Source organism: Xenopus laevis, chromosome 5S, assembly GCF_017654675.1.
Source record: "Xenopus laevis strain J_2021 chromosome 5S, Xenopus_laevis_v10.1, whole genome shotgun sequence".
NCBI classification, from domain to species: Eukaryota; Metazoa; Chordata; class Amphibia; order Anura; family Pipidae; genus Xenopus; species Xenopus laevis.
Window position 1 is genome coordinate 117,246,333 of NC_054380.1, and position 15,648 is coordinate 117,261,980.

A 15,648-nucleotide genomic window follows, 5' to 3' on the forward strand; every position below is an offset into this window, starting at 1 on the left:
GGCATACAGGATATGATGTCACTGACATAAGATTGAGGAAGATGTAGCTTCGTTTTACCAGTTCGCCTGGTCTGAGGTGGTGAAAGAAACTCTGGCAAAAAAGGTAAGGTTCTGTAAAATTCACACAACTGAATATGCAGAGTATAACAACCTTTCGCCAGAGTGAAAAGTCGCCTGGCGATAGGGTCTGAACAAACGCTAGCGACGGTCTAGTTCGCTAGTAAAGTGTCCTCTACGCCCGTTAGTAAATTGGGGATGTCCCTGTGGATGTGATTTCTGGCGAATTTTCAACCACTTCGTCTTTTAGTGAATCTGCTCCTAAGTCTTATATCCCATTTGGTCATTTTTTACTCTTTGCAGGTAGTGAAACAGTTAAAGGGGTTAATTTGCAAAGAATTTGCTTAGCTTTATCCTATAGCAATCTGTTATCCTGAAAGCTTTGAAATAAGGGAAGGCCATCTCCCAAAGTCCCCGTTTTAATCAAATAATTCAGATTTTTTTAAATGATTTCTTTTTTAGCTGTAATAATAAAATGGTACCTTGTATTTGATCCCATCTAAGATATAATTAATCCTTATTGGAGGCAAAACAATCCTATTGGGGTTATTTAACATTTAAATGATTTCTTAGTAGTCTGAAACTCTATTTTCTGAAAACCACTCCTACCAATTCCGCACTGACTTTCCCCCCTATTTATCAACACATTTTCACAAAAATTTCTTGTGCAGGAAGAGATTAGATAAAATCGTGAAAAAATCCACGTGGTACGATTTCTTTAGATTTGTCGCTGAAAACGGCAACTTTTTCAGACCTGTGCAACCTGTGATGTTTTTGGATTTGGCATCCGAAACCACAAAATCTTCGGATTATTGAATGAAACCCAGAGCAGATCAGGATATCTTCAAAATGTGAATGGGAAATCTGCCATTGATTTTTACAGGAGCTCGGCAGGTCTGAGTTAGTGTACTTTTTTATTTGCACTTTTAACACCATCAGAGTTTTTTTTTTTTCTACAAAAAAATTGTATTTTTTTCCTTCAAAACCCCCTTTATGTATGAAAATCCAATTTTTGGAAAGTTCTGTTAGACAGAAAATCATATCTCGGGAATTCTGAATAACAGGTCCCAAGCTTGTACCAGATATCACTGGGATATGGCTTATTCTTAGGGATTTCAATGATCTTTCCACTGTATTGTTTAAATTGTAATGATCTTAGTTGGCACATGTGTGGTGTTATTTTTCTGAACTCCCTGTGTTTATTCCTGTTTGTACATGACCGTATTTTACACCCTAATAATCTAAATAAGGCTTTACAAAAGGCTATTATTAATGAACTGTATATTGGTAATGATGTTCAAGGAACAGAAACCCAGTGTAATAGAAAGCACATGTAGGCATAACGTAACCTGTGATGTGAGCGATTTATATTTTCACATTTTCTCAATTTACTTTGGCCACACGGTGGTGCTGTACAAGCAGGTTACTGCATTTATTTTTACCTTTTGTTTGGGATTTGGTTAGAAACTCTATATATTAGTCATATGCATTATTATCAGACAGATATTTTTTTTAGGGCTAAAAAGTACACATGCTCCAAATTCCGTTACAGATGTATACATAGACTATGGGGGGGAATTCTATGAGATTTTTGTTCTTTAATATCATACAAGGCATGTCATTGGAGGGCTGCATGTGCAATACATGTTCATTCATTCTTCCCGGAGTGAAAGTGTTTCACCTGCTCAGGTACTAGGCCTTGAGGTATAAATGTAGCTTTTGAACAGTCAGGATTTGCTGGGAAGGGGGTGCCTGAAACATAATGTTTAATCATATGAAAATAAACAATTATCATCATGATATTTATACATGGGAAGACAGCACCTTGATTAAATTAAAGAATTTGTGTGCGTACCTTCAAGAATATTTCCTTTATTTCTAGGGGCAGGTGCAGTGGCGTAACTAGATTTTACTGGGCCCCATAGCAAATAAATTTTAAGGGCCCCAACATACCCATAAGTTGTCCTTTTTTTACCAATAAATGTTGAAATTAGGGATGCACCAAATCCACTATTTTGGATTCGGCCGAATCCCCAAATCCTTCGAGAAAGATTCAGCCGAATACTGAAAAATGTTTTCCCCTTCCCACCCCTAATTTGCATATGAAAATCATAATTTGCATATGCAAATCAGGGGTGGGAAGGGGAAACCATTTTTACTTCCTTGTTTTATAACAAAAAGTCACGCGATTTCCCTCAACTAATTTGCATATGCAAATTCGGATTTGATTCAGCCGTGCAGAAGGATTCGCTCGAATACAAATCCTGCTGAAAAAGGCTGAATCATGGCCGAATCCCAAACCGAATCCTGTGTGCGTCAATTTTTTTTTTTTTGTGGAAGAGCAGAAATTCGCTGCGAATCTATGCAAATTCACCCATAACTTCCGTTTATATTCCCTATTAGACAAGCCAACCCTTATTACACCAGCAAACTACAGATGATAAAGAGGAAGATAAGCCTATGTATGTTAATTTCCTGTTGGACGTGCATGTTTGCAAGGGGGCAGAGAAAGTACTTCTCCAATTATTCTCTAGGTCGGATATGCTTTAAAGAGCACTTCACTGTTGGTTGTGTGTCTTTTAAGGAGAGCTGTCTCACAATATAAGTGACCTTTGAAGGGATCTTAAATTTGGCACATACATATGAGTAAATTGTTCTTTCTCTTTTTTTTTTTTTACATTGAACTTTCATTTTGTGATGTTCTGTGCCACTCACTAATCACTTAACAGGAAATAACACAGGCTACAACTGTAACAGGAAGTAGCACTGAATAAATACACACCTCTGTCTGTTCATTGGTTGTAATCTAGCAGCTGTGTGTGGCCTTAGTTTGTGTGTGAGTAGTGCCAGGCCATGTTCTTTTGGCACCCAAGTCTAGGAGCTAAACTATCCTGCCACCAGTTGCTCGCAACTCCACTCTTTCTCTTGCTATCTGGCTTAAAGGAAAACTATACCCCCAAAATGAATACTTAAGCAACAGATAGTTTATATCAAATTGAATGACATATTAAAGAATCTTACCAAACTGGAATATATATTTACATAAATATTGCCCTTTTACATCTCTTGCCTTGAACCACCATTTCGTGACTCTATCTGTGCTGCCTCAGAGATCACCTGACCAGAAATACTACAACACTAACTGTAACAGGAAGAAGTGAGGAAGCAAAAGGCAGAATTCTGTCTGTTAATTGGCTCATGTGACCTTACATGTGGTTTGTATGTGTGCACAGTGAAACTTACGATCTCAGGGGGCGGCCCTTATTTTTTAAAATGGCAATTTTCTATTTATGATTACCCAATGGCACATACTACTAAAAAAGTATATTATTATGATAATGGTTCATTTACATGAAGCAGGGTTTTACACATGAGCTGTTTTACTCAGTATCTTTTAATAGAGACCTACATTGTTTGGGGGGTATAGTTTTCCTTTAAGCACATGTGAATCAATGGACCTTGAGCAGATGCCCCATTTGCCCATTTAGTACAGCTGCCCTGGAACTATTCTTTACGTCATAACATAAAGTTGATTCAAGATTATACCTTCCATTTATTCAAGTGTATTTAAGTGAAAATGTAGCATTTACTGATTTTAAGAGCTTATGGTCACTGTGTGTGATCCTAGCCCAAACAATACTACCACAATATATTGACAGTTGTTTGATAGCAGATCAAGACTAACCTGCCAGGGGATCTCCCAGTCCCAGCTCCTACTGGATCCCATTCCAGGTAAAATGTATTTTAGCCTGTTGTTATTTTATGCCTTTAGCCTATATAGCACATACTGTTTAGCATGTGGATCCTGGAATTCATGTTCTCTTCTTGGTCCTATATGTTTGATAGACTCTCATTGTCATTCAACAACCTCTAAAGAAATACAATGGATTTCTAGTTGTGTAACACAAATGCCTCATTTACTTCTGAAGGGCCTAGGAGCTCTAATAATGGGGTATGCGAGATATGTAGATGGGACAGGACTCTGAGGGGAGTAGAGCACTGTCTATGTGAGGAACAGGACTGTTAAGCTGGCCACAGACAAAAAGATCCGATCGTATGAATCAATCGGACATCTCCCGACCTGCCACTAACCATTCATATCAAAGTCATTCTGACCAAATAAAGTAGTTAAAGAACAGATCAGCCGATGTTCTGCCCCTGACAGCAATTGTACAATAGACAAAACTAGTGACAGTCTCCCACTGAAAATCGTACAATCGGCAATACACGCAGAGATATTACCCGCAGCCGACAGAAATCTTCTAACCTGTCTGATCGACCAAGCGACCGATCTCCGCCGGATGAAAAATGTCGGGACTCTCCACACACGTTTGTCCTCGATTCGTACGATGAGATCTTTGCGTCTATGGCCAGCTTTAGGGGAATAGAGCACTGTATGTGAGGAACAGGACTGTGAGGGGAGTAGATCGCTGTGTATGTGAGGAACAGGACTGTGAGGGGAGTAGGGCAATGTGTATGTGAGGAACAGGACTGTGAGGAGAGTAGGACAATGTGTATGTGAGGAACAGGACTGTGAGGCGAGTAGAGCACTGTGTATGTGAGGAACAGGACTGTGAGGGGAGTAGGACAATGTGTATGTGAGGAACAGGACTGTGAGGGGAGTAGAGCACTGTGTATGTGAGGAACAGGACTGTGAGAGGAGTAGAGCAATGTGTATGTGAGGAACAGGACTGTGAGGGGAGTAGGACAATGTGTATGTGAGGAACAGGACTGTGAGGGGAGTAGAGCACTATGTATGTGAGGAACAGGACTGTGAGGGGAGTGGAGCACTGTATATCAGAGGATACAGCATTTATCCACCCCTCCCCTAGGTTCCGGTTGGGCAATAGCAGAAGGTCATGAAGACATCACATACCCCCAAGAAAAGGAGAAGTGAACACCAAGAAGCTGTCTTGCTTGCAGCCCATTTCTCTCCCTCTGCCTTATTTTAGTAGAAGCGGAACTGAATAATCATGCAAGCTCCCCCCCACATTGCAAACTATAACATATAGTTATTCTGCATGTAACCAGATGCCACTGAAAAACAAAGGCCACACTTCACCTAAATGCAACAATTCTCAGCAACACCACAATCACAATAGCAACTTAATTATACCAAAACCTAAATTCCGGACTGAAATATTACACTGAAAACTCCACCCCTGACTAATATAAATGTTCCGGTCAGTAAGAAGTAAATAGCACCCTGTGCAAACAGTGCATTGTCTTCCCTGTAATTTGTTTCTGGCCAATCTGGTGCCGTATTTCCGATAAGCTCCCTGTGCATCACACTAGTTGAATAGCCCCAAAAACACACCCCTTAATTTATTTGCCTTCCTGTCACTGCTTAGTTTAGTAGAATTATTGTACATTTGAGTTAACAAGAATTAACTCAACGTGAATTATTTAAACCGAAAGAACAATCCACTGAGGTTACAGATAACCATTTGTTGGTCAGAGACAACATTGCAGGTTGACCATTAGTGCTCCAGCTCTCTACGGGGCAAATTTACTAGAAGGCAAAGTGACTAACGTTAGCAAAAAATCGCCAGTTACTTCGCCGATTTACTAACAGGCGCTGCCGTAATTTCGCTAGCGAAGGAGATAAACTCTAGCGCTACTTCACACTCTTACGCCAGGTGAAGTTTTGCTCTGACGAAAGAGCGTTACTTCGCAAATTCGTTAAGATGTGCATTTTACTGAACGTTACCTGTTCCGCCAGACTTGCCTTCGCCAGCTCAGACCAATTTTCAATCTTCAATTTTTAGTTCAAAAAGTCCTTAAAAACGCTGGTGTCTTTTAGTTTCTCAGGGTGATAGGCTGCAAAAGTCCGTAAATTGTAAAAAATAAAAATTGGGTACCTGGCTTTCCCCCTACATTTCCTAACATATGGCACATAAACGATACACTGGGCAGATGTGTAGGGCATTATAACAACTCTATTTCATTGTATTAAAGAGGAAGGAAACCTAGTCGGCGCAAACAAACGGGAGGGGGGGTGAGGGGTTTGCGCCGACAAGGTTTCCTTCCCCTTTAAGGTTCCCTGGGCTTGTGTAGTGTAATGTATTTGCTGCAACATATACGTCCATTCAACTTTAACTTTCCGCCGTATGCAAATTAGCCAACACTAGTGCTACTTCACTTTGCTTGGCGCAGTAACGCTAGCGCAACTTCCCCAGAGTTCGGCACCCTGGACGCAACTTCGGATTTTAGTGAATTAGCGTTGTCCTGGCGAATCTACACCTGGCGAAGTGTTGCGATGTGAACGAAGCCGTCGCTGCTGAATTACGGAGGTTAGTGAATTTGCCCCTACTTGTGTGTGTAAATGTACATGTGTACATATTTTTCTGCTGCACATGTTTAGTGTGCAATCAGGGATATTGTTGTGGCTGAGCTACAATTGTCAGAACTCTGCCGACAATCGTCTGCAACATGCAGAAATAAACATAAAATGTGCAAACTACTTTATATGCATAGATTCTGCAAGAAGCACTGAGTAGAAGGAGGTGAGGAAGATTCAGAGATAGAATAGGACCAGGTTCTCAGAGTGTGGTTTCCTGCTGAAAAGCCTTTCATACAAACTACAAGTTGCAGATAAAAGTCAAAGAACAAAACTCCACTCTAAGCAAGAGTGATCTACTTAGAAGACTGAATTCACTGAAAACAATGACTTCTGCTTTACTGCTGCTTACCTTCTGCAGAAAAGGTTTGGGGACAGACCTAGTCCCACAGGCAGCCTGCTCTACCCTAACTGGTTTGTGGATGCAGTTAAATTACGCTTGGCCGCCACATTTCCCTTATTTGAAAATGCAAATGTCAGTGTCTTCAGTCTATCTTGTAAGAAACTGGTCTGAGGTACACCAGCAAAAGTTTCCCCACATGCTTAACACTGTTTGAAAGGAAGACAATTACCTCTCTCTCTATATTCGACAGACTATGATAGCTCATTGTACAAGTTGATCCAGGGACAAGTCCGATTGCCATTTTGGAGTCAGGAAGGAGAGGCTTCAGATGGGGTTTTTTGCCTTCCTCTGGATCAACTGGCAGTTAGGCAGGTTAAAAAAAAGTTAAAAGGTTGAACTTGAAAGACGTGTGCATGTGTAGGGTGTCTTGGGTGGCTCATTTCTTCATTTTGGCTGATTAAAGTTAGTGCTAATGCCCCATGGGATAATTAGCCAAATCATTTTTATAAGCAACACACGGACGATTATTTAGTTCAGTTGAAAATCAATCAACCTGCATATAGATATGTGCATATGACCATTGCTACAAAAAGCAATACAAAGTGTTTTCCCATATCTGTCAATACATATAAAATCAGGCTTTAAATATGCTATACAATGCAAAACCGAACTACGGTTTTCTCGATGATGATTGGCAAAATTAAAATAATGCAACTGGAACGTGACATAATGAAAGGGAATTAATAGAAACACAAATATTTGCCAAGAACATATGGACAGATACTTAGAATCAATATGCTGCACACGGCAAAACACAACTACTGTTTTCTTTACAATGATTGGCATAATGAAAATAATTCAACTGGGGTTGTGACACAATGAGAGGGAATAGTGATGGGCGAATAAATTCGGCTGGCGTGAATTTGCCGTGAATCTCTGCGTTTTGCTGAACTTCGGCGAAAATTCGTCGACGTCAGAAAAAAATGGACGAGCGTCAAAAAAGTCGTTAAACCGTTAAGCGTTAACATTATTCAGATGGCCATTGACTTTAATGCCGGCGTCAAAATTAACGCGAACTGACACATGCGTCAAAATTTACGCAGGCTTCAAAATTCTAGTTTCATAAACAATTCGCCGTTTCGTGAATTTCGCAGGAAATTCACAAATTTTTCGACAAAGCCAAATGGGAGAAATTAACCCATCACTAGTAGACACAAGTAGATTTATAAGTAAATTAGAGCATACAATCCTATGGATGTGATAATGATTGTCATGTGAAATTGCTCCCGAGATGCCCTGACATCCATCCAAAGGAACAGTTCAGTGTAAAAATAAAAAACAGGTACCGTAAGCAGATTCAGTAAGTTTGCAATCGATCCTTAGCAGTCAGCTCAGATTCAAAAGCAAACAGTTATGGCCCATTCTACTCCCCCCCCCTCAAGTCACTGATTGGTTACTGCCTGGTAATCAATGGAAACCAAGAGCTGAAAAACAGGAAGTAGTGTTCTGGCTATTATGTTAGACATCCAGTCACTCCAGCCTTTATACATTACATTTTTGGCTAACTAACTATATTAGATACATTTTTTTTAATTTTGCACAGCCTATTTATTTACCCATTTTTAATTTTATACTGAACTGTTCCTTTAAGATGAATTGTTAGTAACCTGTAGTGAATTTTGGCATGTACATGTACCTGGTAGGTTGGCTAAAAACCCCACTGAAATGTGTGATGCATGTTGCCTTTCTCTGAATATCATGCTAATGGAATAATAATAAATCAAAACCATTGCAATTGAGTTTCATGTGAATCCATGGCAAGTACTTGTGTTTGCACTTGCAAGTGATTTCTATGGCACTCCTATGGGTCATGGCACATGACTAAAAAAGCATGCAAACCACTTAAACGTGATCCAGGTGATATTGACTAAACTGGTACTGCCATTTATATTGTGATATGTTTGATCTAAAGTATTAAGGACTGATGGCTCTTGCCAGAAATAAAAGAGAAATTGTTACACTCCTTTATGACACCTAAAATAATAACTTTATCACAAGTTCATACATTACTTTGTATATTTTTTCAGGTATAATAAGACACTTTCCAGTGTGATAACAGCATCCCTTTAATGCTTTTATCTATACCTAAGGTACAGAAAATTCTACCCTGTTATAATACAAAAATCCCAAAGCTATTCTCTCTTGATTATTACACGTGCTGAACACAAGATCTCAGTAGCTAGTGGATCTCCTGCACCGTCTTTTAACTGTCTGTAAAAGTGTTTGCTTGAAAGTCAAAAATAGCAAGAGAAGAGCCACAAGTAAAGTCAGGCACACCGGCAGTGTGAGCAGCAAATACAGCCAGGGTCCACCATTTTTCCACTGGCAGCTATGATTTATGGATGCTGGAAGATCCCGTACTGGCAAATATCGATTGGAGAAGTTGCAAGTCACCTTCTGAAGATCGGGAATGCTAATGGAACTGATAAGTACATTCTTCCAACCCAGTTCACAGCACTCAAATGGGTTCTCACTTATATATAAAGTTTTAAGGCTCCCAAGCAGACGTGTATTATACAAGGGAAGGGAAATCAGTTTATTGTTGCGGAGGTCCAAGTAATGAAGTGCCAATCCATTTAGAGAGGCAGGGAATGTAGTGAGGGCATTTTCGGATATATCAAGGACAGTCAAACTCATAAAAGCAGAGAAATCAACAGTGATGTTAAATGCTAGACAGCCCCTTAGGAAGAGAGACTGTAGCATTCTTGCAGTGTCATCTAAAAAGGTAATGCCTTTGATACTGTTATAAGAAAGGTCCAAATGTGTTAATGTGTTTCCATAGAAAACCCTGTGCAAATTCAGTTCCATCCCACAACCAGACAAGTAAAGTCGCCTGAGGGATGGTACATTTCTAATATCTATGCATTTTCCTTCACCCATTCTCAGCTCAGACTGAGAACACAAGTGAAGCGGATTATTGCTCAAATCAATTGTATGTATCCTCGTCATAGATGAGAAGATATTCCTTGGGAGATTGCATAAGTTGTTGTTGCTCAGGTTAAAATAGCTAAGGCTCAAGATGCCTGGAGAGATGTTTTCTGCTTGTAGCTCAACCAGCTCGTTATTACTGAGATCAAGTTCATCAACTAAACTCGTAATGTCTGATGGTGAAACGTGAAATGCCTGCAAACAGTTCCAGTTAAGTTTTAAGTAAGACAGTGAGCTCATGTTGGAAAAAAATCCATGAGGAAAGTAAGCAAATTGGTTATGGCTCATATCAAGGTAATGTAATGCGGAGAGATTGCTATGTATATCATCACTCCAAAGGTCAACTGTAGTGACAGATGTGATGTTATCTTCTACAATCAGATAATCAGCAGTGGAGGAGTTTGTGCCAAAAATGTCACCGTAGAACCTCATCCTATTATTGGAGAGCAGCAATGTGTGCAGATGGTGTTGCCTGGGCAAGAGTGGGAAGAAGAGCAGCTGGTTGTTGGAAATGTCCAACATCTCCAGGTGGAATTCAGTATCAGTCTCTTGGGACTGAAACCATTCAAGGTTGTTGAAGCTTAAATTGAGCATCTGGATTTGTGTTAGTCTATAGTCATCAATGCATGGCAATAGGTTATAAGCCAAATCTAATTTCTTCAGTTTCACAAGTCCCTCAAATGTACCACATTCAATTTCATAAATGTAGTTCCACCTCAAACTTAACTCTTTTAAATAAACTAGGCCCTCAAACACAGTTTGGTCCAAGCGCATGATAATATTGGTGTCCAAAAAGAGGTTCTCTAGGGTTGTCAAGTTCTGAAGAAGCTCTGGTACCATATCCATTGTAAGCATATTCCTAGACAAATCCAGTTTCTTAAGGGATGTGGTCAATCTTAAAGCTGCAGATGTTAATTCATATTTCATATTTATAGTGTTGTTCTGTAGTGAGAGGACTTCCAGTCTCCTTATGCCATTAAAGGCTCCTGGCTCCACAAATTCCATTTGATTCGATTGCATGCTAAGGCTTGTTAGGTCATGATATCTTAGAAAGGAATTTTTATGCAGAATCGTTATTTGATTGAAATCCAGGAGCAGCTCTTGAATATCAGTAGGCAGGTTCTGCGGAACTGACAAAAGCTGTAAATGGCTACAATCTGCAACCCTGTAAAACTGAAACAATAATAGTATGTTACCAAATGTATTGGATCTGAATGTGAATGTATGGATAAAGTGCAAGATAATGGGAAGGTACAGTCTAAATCATTCGGTACTATACAGGTAATTCTAAATTATATATTACAGTTTTACCCACTGAGTTCTAAAATATCCTTAAAGATATAAATTTTAGTATGATGTAAAGATTGAAATTCTGAGACAGCTTGCAATTGGTTTTAATTTTTTATTATTTGTGTTTTTTGAGTTATTTAACTTTATATTCAGCAGCTTTCTATTTTGCAATTTCAACAATCTGGTTGCTTGGATACAAATAACCCTAGAAACCATGCAGTCATTTGAACAAGAGAATGGAATATGAATAGGAGAGGCCTGAATAGAATGAGGAGTGATAAAAAGTAGCAACAACAATAAATCTGTTGCCTTACAGATGTTGAAAACTGGAAACAGTCAGAAGAAGATGGCAAATAATACAGAAATGTAAAATAAATAAATAATGAAGACCAATTGAAAAGTAGCTTAGAATTGGCTATTCTAAAACATATTAAAAGTGAATCTAAAGGTGAACCACCCCTTTATATGCACTATATATATATATATATATATACATACACATACTGTATATGTTCTGTAAACATGTTAATTAGAAGACAAATATGTTATAAAACCTACCAATCTGCAGCCACTTTCGGAGGACAATTTTCCTTCAGCGACATTATATTTCCAAGGTAATGTTACGTATATGAAAGCCAGTAGAAGCCAAAAGGACACATTGGCCATAGCATTAAAATCACTCCTAAAGGAAACACAGAAAATGCAGTCATTTTTTTAGCTGTAAAAGTTGTCCCTTGCCATTATCATAACAAACAAGGCCCAATCTACCATCTAACTAAAGCATTTCATGGAGGAATTAATTCCCATGACGTAGCAACAAACGCAAGTTAAAGTGCAACAAGCAAAATCACAAACTATACCCAAAGGTACTTAAGTCTATTCACATTTCTGGAAACAATGTACAGGGCACATGGACATAACAGAGCCCAGGAATTCACATCAGTCTTGAAAAGGCTCTACTTTCAGGGTTCTCTTGTGTATTGCACCAAAACACAGCAACTTTGCACCTCTAGTCTGAGATTATGTCAGTGTCTCCTGGGACATTTGCTGGTGTGACTATGAATATTACTATGAATAAGGGGTAACCAAAGGGTCTTAAAGCTGCATTTCAAGCAACTTTCTCATGCTTTCTGAACACACGACTGTTAGAGCACTGCTTTTATCAATATAAATACATACTGTATAAGCTACTTAAATACTTTGCAGATTGAAATATAATGGAGCTAATAAATGTCATCTTTGTATTCATATATAGGTGTGTTATTTTAATTCAGTCTTGATATTTGAGAGGGAAAAAAAATGACTGTGCAAATCATATATCATGTGCAATTGGTAGGAGGTCAGCTAACTCTTTGTACATTAGGGCATACTCACAATTTTTTTGAACCTTTAAGGTGACCATATAGAACTGAATCGTCAGCTATACAGATAGAAACAATAGAATTCTACCTGTATCTGACGATTCAGCACTAACAATGGCCGATGTTTGGGTACCTTCAAAGACACCCGATCAAATTTTTCCGTCCAGACCTATCGACGAGCCAACCGATGTCCAAGTCTTCTGCCGATATCGGTTGGCTCTTTTCCCACCATACACGCACTGAATATTGTATGAAAATTGTATGAAAATTACTTTCATACGATATTATCTGTGCATCTATGGCCAACTTTAGGTATCATCTCCTTTCCACAAGGTATCACAACACTCATTAAAGGACATTCAAACCCATTCGTATACAGTGTATATAAGTTGGACATATCCCCCCCCCCCCAAACCTCATTGTTTGTACTGCATATAGCTCTCCCTTGGCCTGCTCTTTCACATTTTGCTAAAAGAATAGCAGCTATCACCCTGCGCCATTTTCCCTCTGAAATGTCATCAGTGACATTTACATCTGCAAGCAGCACACATTTGCTGTAAAGTTCATGCTATCAAGAATGCAGGCTTTCCTAGGCAGAACTTATTTTGATAAAAAGTCCTGCTGGGACTGAGCACTGTAAAAGAGAGCAGGTTAGGAGAAAATACAGGAGCAGGCAGCTAGAGCACAGTTTCTATGGGAACCAACAGTAATGCCTACTCTTCATAGGTTGCTAGACTGGAGAGGGTTTAGTAATCTGAGCTAAGAAAAACTGAGCATGCTCAGTAGCCAACAGCCAAGGGTTAATTCCCAAGGGAGTGGGTTAGAGGAGGAGATGGAATCCCAAGTGATTAAGTGGATGCTTACTATTAACCTGTTAATAGCTGGAGTTGAAGGTATTTAAAAATTTCAAAGTGGACGTTCAATGAATTTTTTGTGGCTGTTTACATGTCCTTTAAGGGACTTCTGACAGCAAGAGAGATTGCCTGTTACTGCCCTAGATAATCATCACCAGTCTGATAGCAATGCAATTTTGGGGAGAATGAGTCACTTAAAATATAGCCTTTTGCAAATGAGAAAGGGCCTAGTAGGCTCGAAACGTTGCCTTTTTGCATATGGGCTTAATAAAATAATTCTTTTTGAACACAACTGCAACCTGACTCAGTGTGCTACTGGCTTTCTTTTGCAAATAGAAGGCATGATAAAGGGCATTGTTTTCCAGAATCAAAAGTTCAATTGGCAAATGCACTTGTCAATATAAATGGCTTACTGTTAAACTGTATTTTTGTCTAAGTACATTTTTTTATTCTGTACTGGATTTTCTATGAATATATTAATGTTCTGCATGTACATTTACCAAAGTTAAATAACTTATTAAAGGTACGACAAACTGAGGGTTAGCGAGCGAGCACCGAAAAGCACAGCAAGTATATATATATATTATATAATTAATAATTATTTATTCCACTGTGTATATATATATATATATATATATATATATATATATATCAGAACAAATATTGCTTGTGCCAAACTAAAGTACACCTCAGTTTGTAGTGCCTTTAATAAGTTATATATATATATATATATATATATATATATATATATATATATATATATATATATATATATATGTGTGTGTAGATCCTTTGTACTTTTATCTTGTAGTCCATAAGTAGCATGCAGGATACCCTTACAAATTATATATATATTTCATTTGTTATTTAAATATTTACATAATCTATATCAGGAATCCAGCTGTTGTTGAATAGCAATAAAAGAGCATCTCTCTGGGAGTAGTAGTTCACTAACAGCTGAAAGGATACAGGCTGGATATCCCTACTTTTTCCCTCTCAGATGGTATCTGCAGTATATTTGCATAGGCTGTCACTCCCCATTCTATGTCCAGCCATGTTGAGGCTGGTGCATTAACTTTAAATAAAATCTTAATATGAGGCTTATGACATGGAGTTGTTGTAGTATAATTTCCATTACATCCTCCAGATACCAGTCTTTTTAGCCTTGTGCAATTCACAAAAAGAAAATGCTGTTTATTGAAAAATGTAATAATCTGATATTTTATCTGGGGATTTTCAGGCTGAGGCTGGGAACCCAGGACAAATACCCTCTGTATCCCACACCCTAAACTAGGCTTGTATATTCTTTTAGTCATTGCATTAATGTGTTAGGAAAATTCAGACATTTTGCAAAGAAAAGGATTATGCTTTTAACAATCTATGTTCAAAGTCAAGTTGTTCCGTGCCAGTGGCTGTAAGGTATGTGAAAGTATTGTTTTAGAGCATCTTTTGGGGTTTTATAGCCCACACTCCAAAGAACCCACAACCAGAAACAGAGCCACTTACCGCACTTAGATGAGCGCATAGCATCATGGGTATCACTTTAACTGACAGGATCCAAAACGAAGGAGGTAACGTTTCGTACCGACACAGGGAAGAAACATAGGTTTCTATGAAAAAACAAAAAGCGACCAAATTAAGCCGAGGTTGCATGAGATCAAAGAGAGAAGACACAATGATAACTCAAATACAGTTCAGCTGGGTCACTAGGTCAGAATGAAAACCAGTTTAGTAAAGTCAGACTAGCAGAGACTAGAAGGTATGAATGAGGTATGAATGGTGAAGCCGCAGTGCTGGTGACTAACCAAAAGTCAGCGTGGGCTCACAACTCACATTAAGAAGTGAAGCGAGTCCTGGTCACTTGGATGGGAGGAGCGGTGTGGTGAGATTGGCACATGTGCATCCTGAAACAACTCAGCAGCTTCTTCTCTCTTATTTTTTTTTCTTCCTTCTAGAGGTTATTTTAGATCTTGCGGAAGGAAATAACGGAAGCTGCAGTCACATGAAGCACTGGGCCAGCACAGAAAAATAAAAAACCCTTCAAAGTAAGTCACCAGGCTGTACGTCATTTTCTGATAGTTCTTCTTTTTTCTCTATTCCAGTAACATCCCCAACTCTCTCCCTCTCTCGTGGGGCAGTTTATAACTGCAAATATATAAGGCATGTCATTCATCTGCAAGGTTAAAATGGGATAACTGGTGGAAGGATTCAAGCATTGTTTAAAATCCAAGTCGGCTGGTGTGAACATTGTTCTTTATTACATATACTCACAGTACATTAACATTTATGCATAAGTACCCCCAGATACAAAGTGAATTTCTAATGTTGACACCTAAGGGACACTTTATGGGTGCTGCACCATTGGTAAAGCAGGAAGTCTGGGGTTCCCATTTGTATATTTCTATTTAGTCCTTC

General features: G+C 38.8%; 1 protein-coding gene across 2 annotated transcripts; it reads right to left on the reverse strand.

The window, feature by feature from the left end:
- Nucleotides 1-8,848: 8,848 nt before the first annotated feature.
- On the reverse strand, nt 8,849-15,161 carry nrros.S (negative regulator of reactive oxygen species S homeolog). Of its 2 annotated transcripts, none has more exons than NM_001127782.1 (4): nt 15,067-15,161; nt 14,740-14,843; nt 11,577-11,700; nt 8,849-10,901 (listed from the first exon to the last, which is right to left on the reverse strand). In NM_001127782.1, the coding sequence occupies exons 3-4, from the start codon at nt 11,682-11,684 to the stop codon at nt 8,973-8,975; spliced, it is 2,037 nt and encodes a 678-aa protein (NP_001121254.2). In that variant the 5' UTR covers nt 11,685-11,700; nt 14,740-14,843; nt 15,067-15,161; the 3' UTR covers nt 8,849-8,972. The 2 variants fall into 2 exon arrangements, with proteins under 2 accessions (NP_001121254.2, XP_041419808.1); XM_041563874.1 differs by having other exon boundaries at nt 15,039-15,090.
- Between the last annotated feature and the right edge of the window lie 487 nt (nt 15,162-15,648).

What these genes read in the sequence shown, in the direction of transcription:
- nrros.S (NM_001127782.1), bottom strand. Translation starts at nt 11,684, where the DNA reads ATGGCCAATGTGTCCTTTTGGCTTCTACTGGCTTTCATATACGTAACA. An exon ending in CCGAAAGTGGCTGCAGATTG is followed by an intron (nt 10,902 to 11,576) that starts GTAGGTTTTATA and finishes TTATTGTTTCAG; the next exon opens with TTTTACAGGGTTGCAGATTG.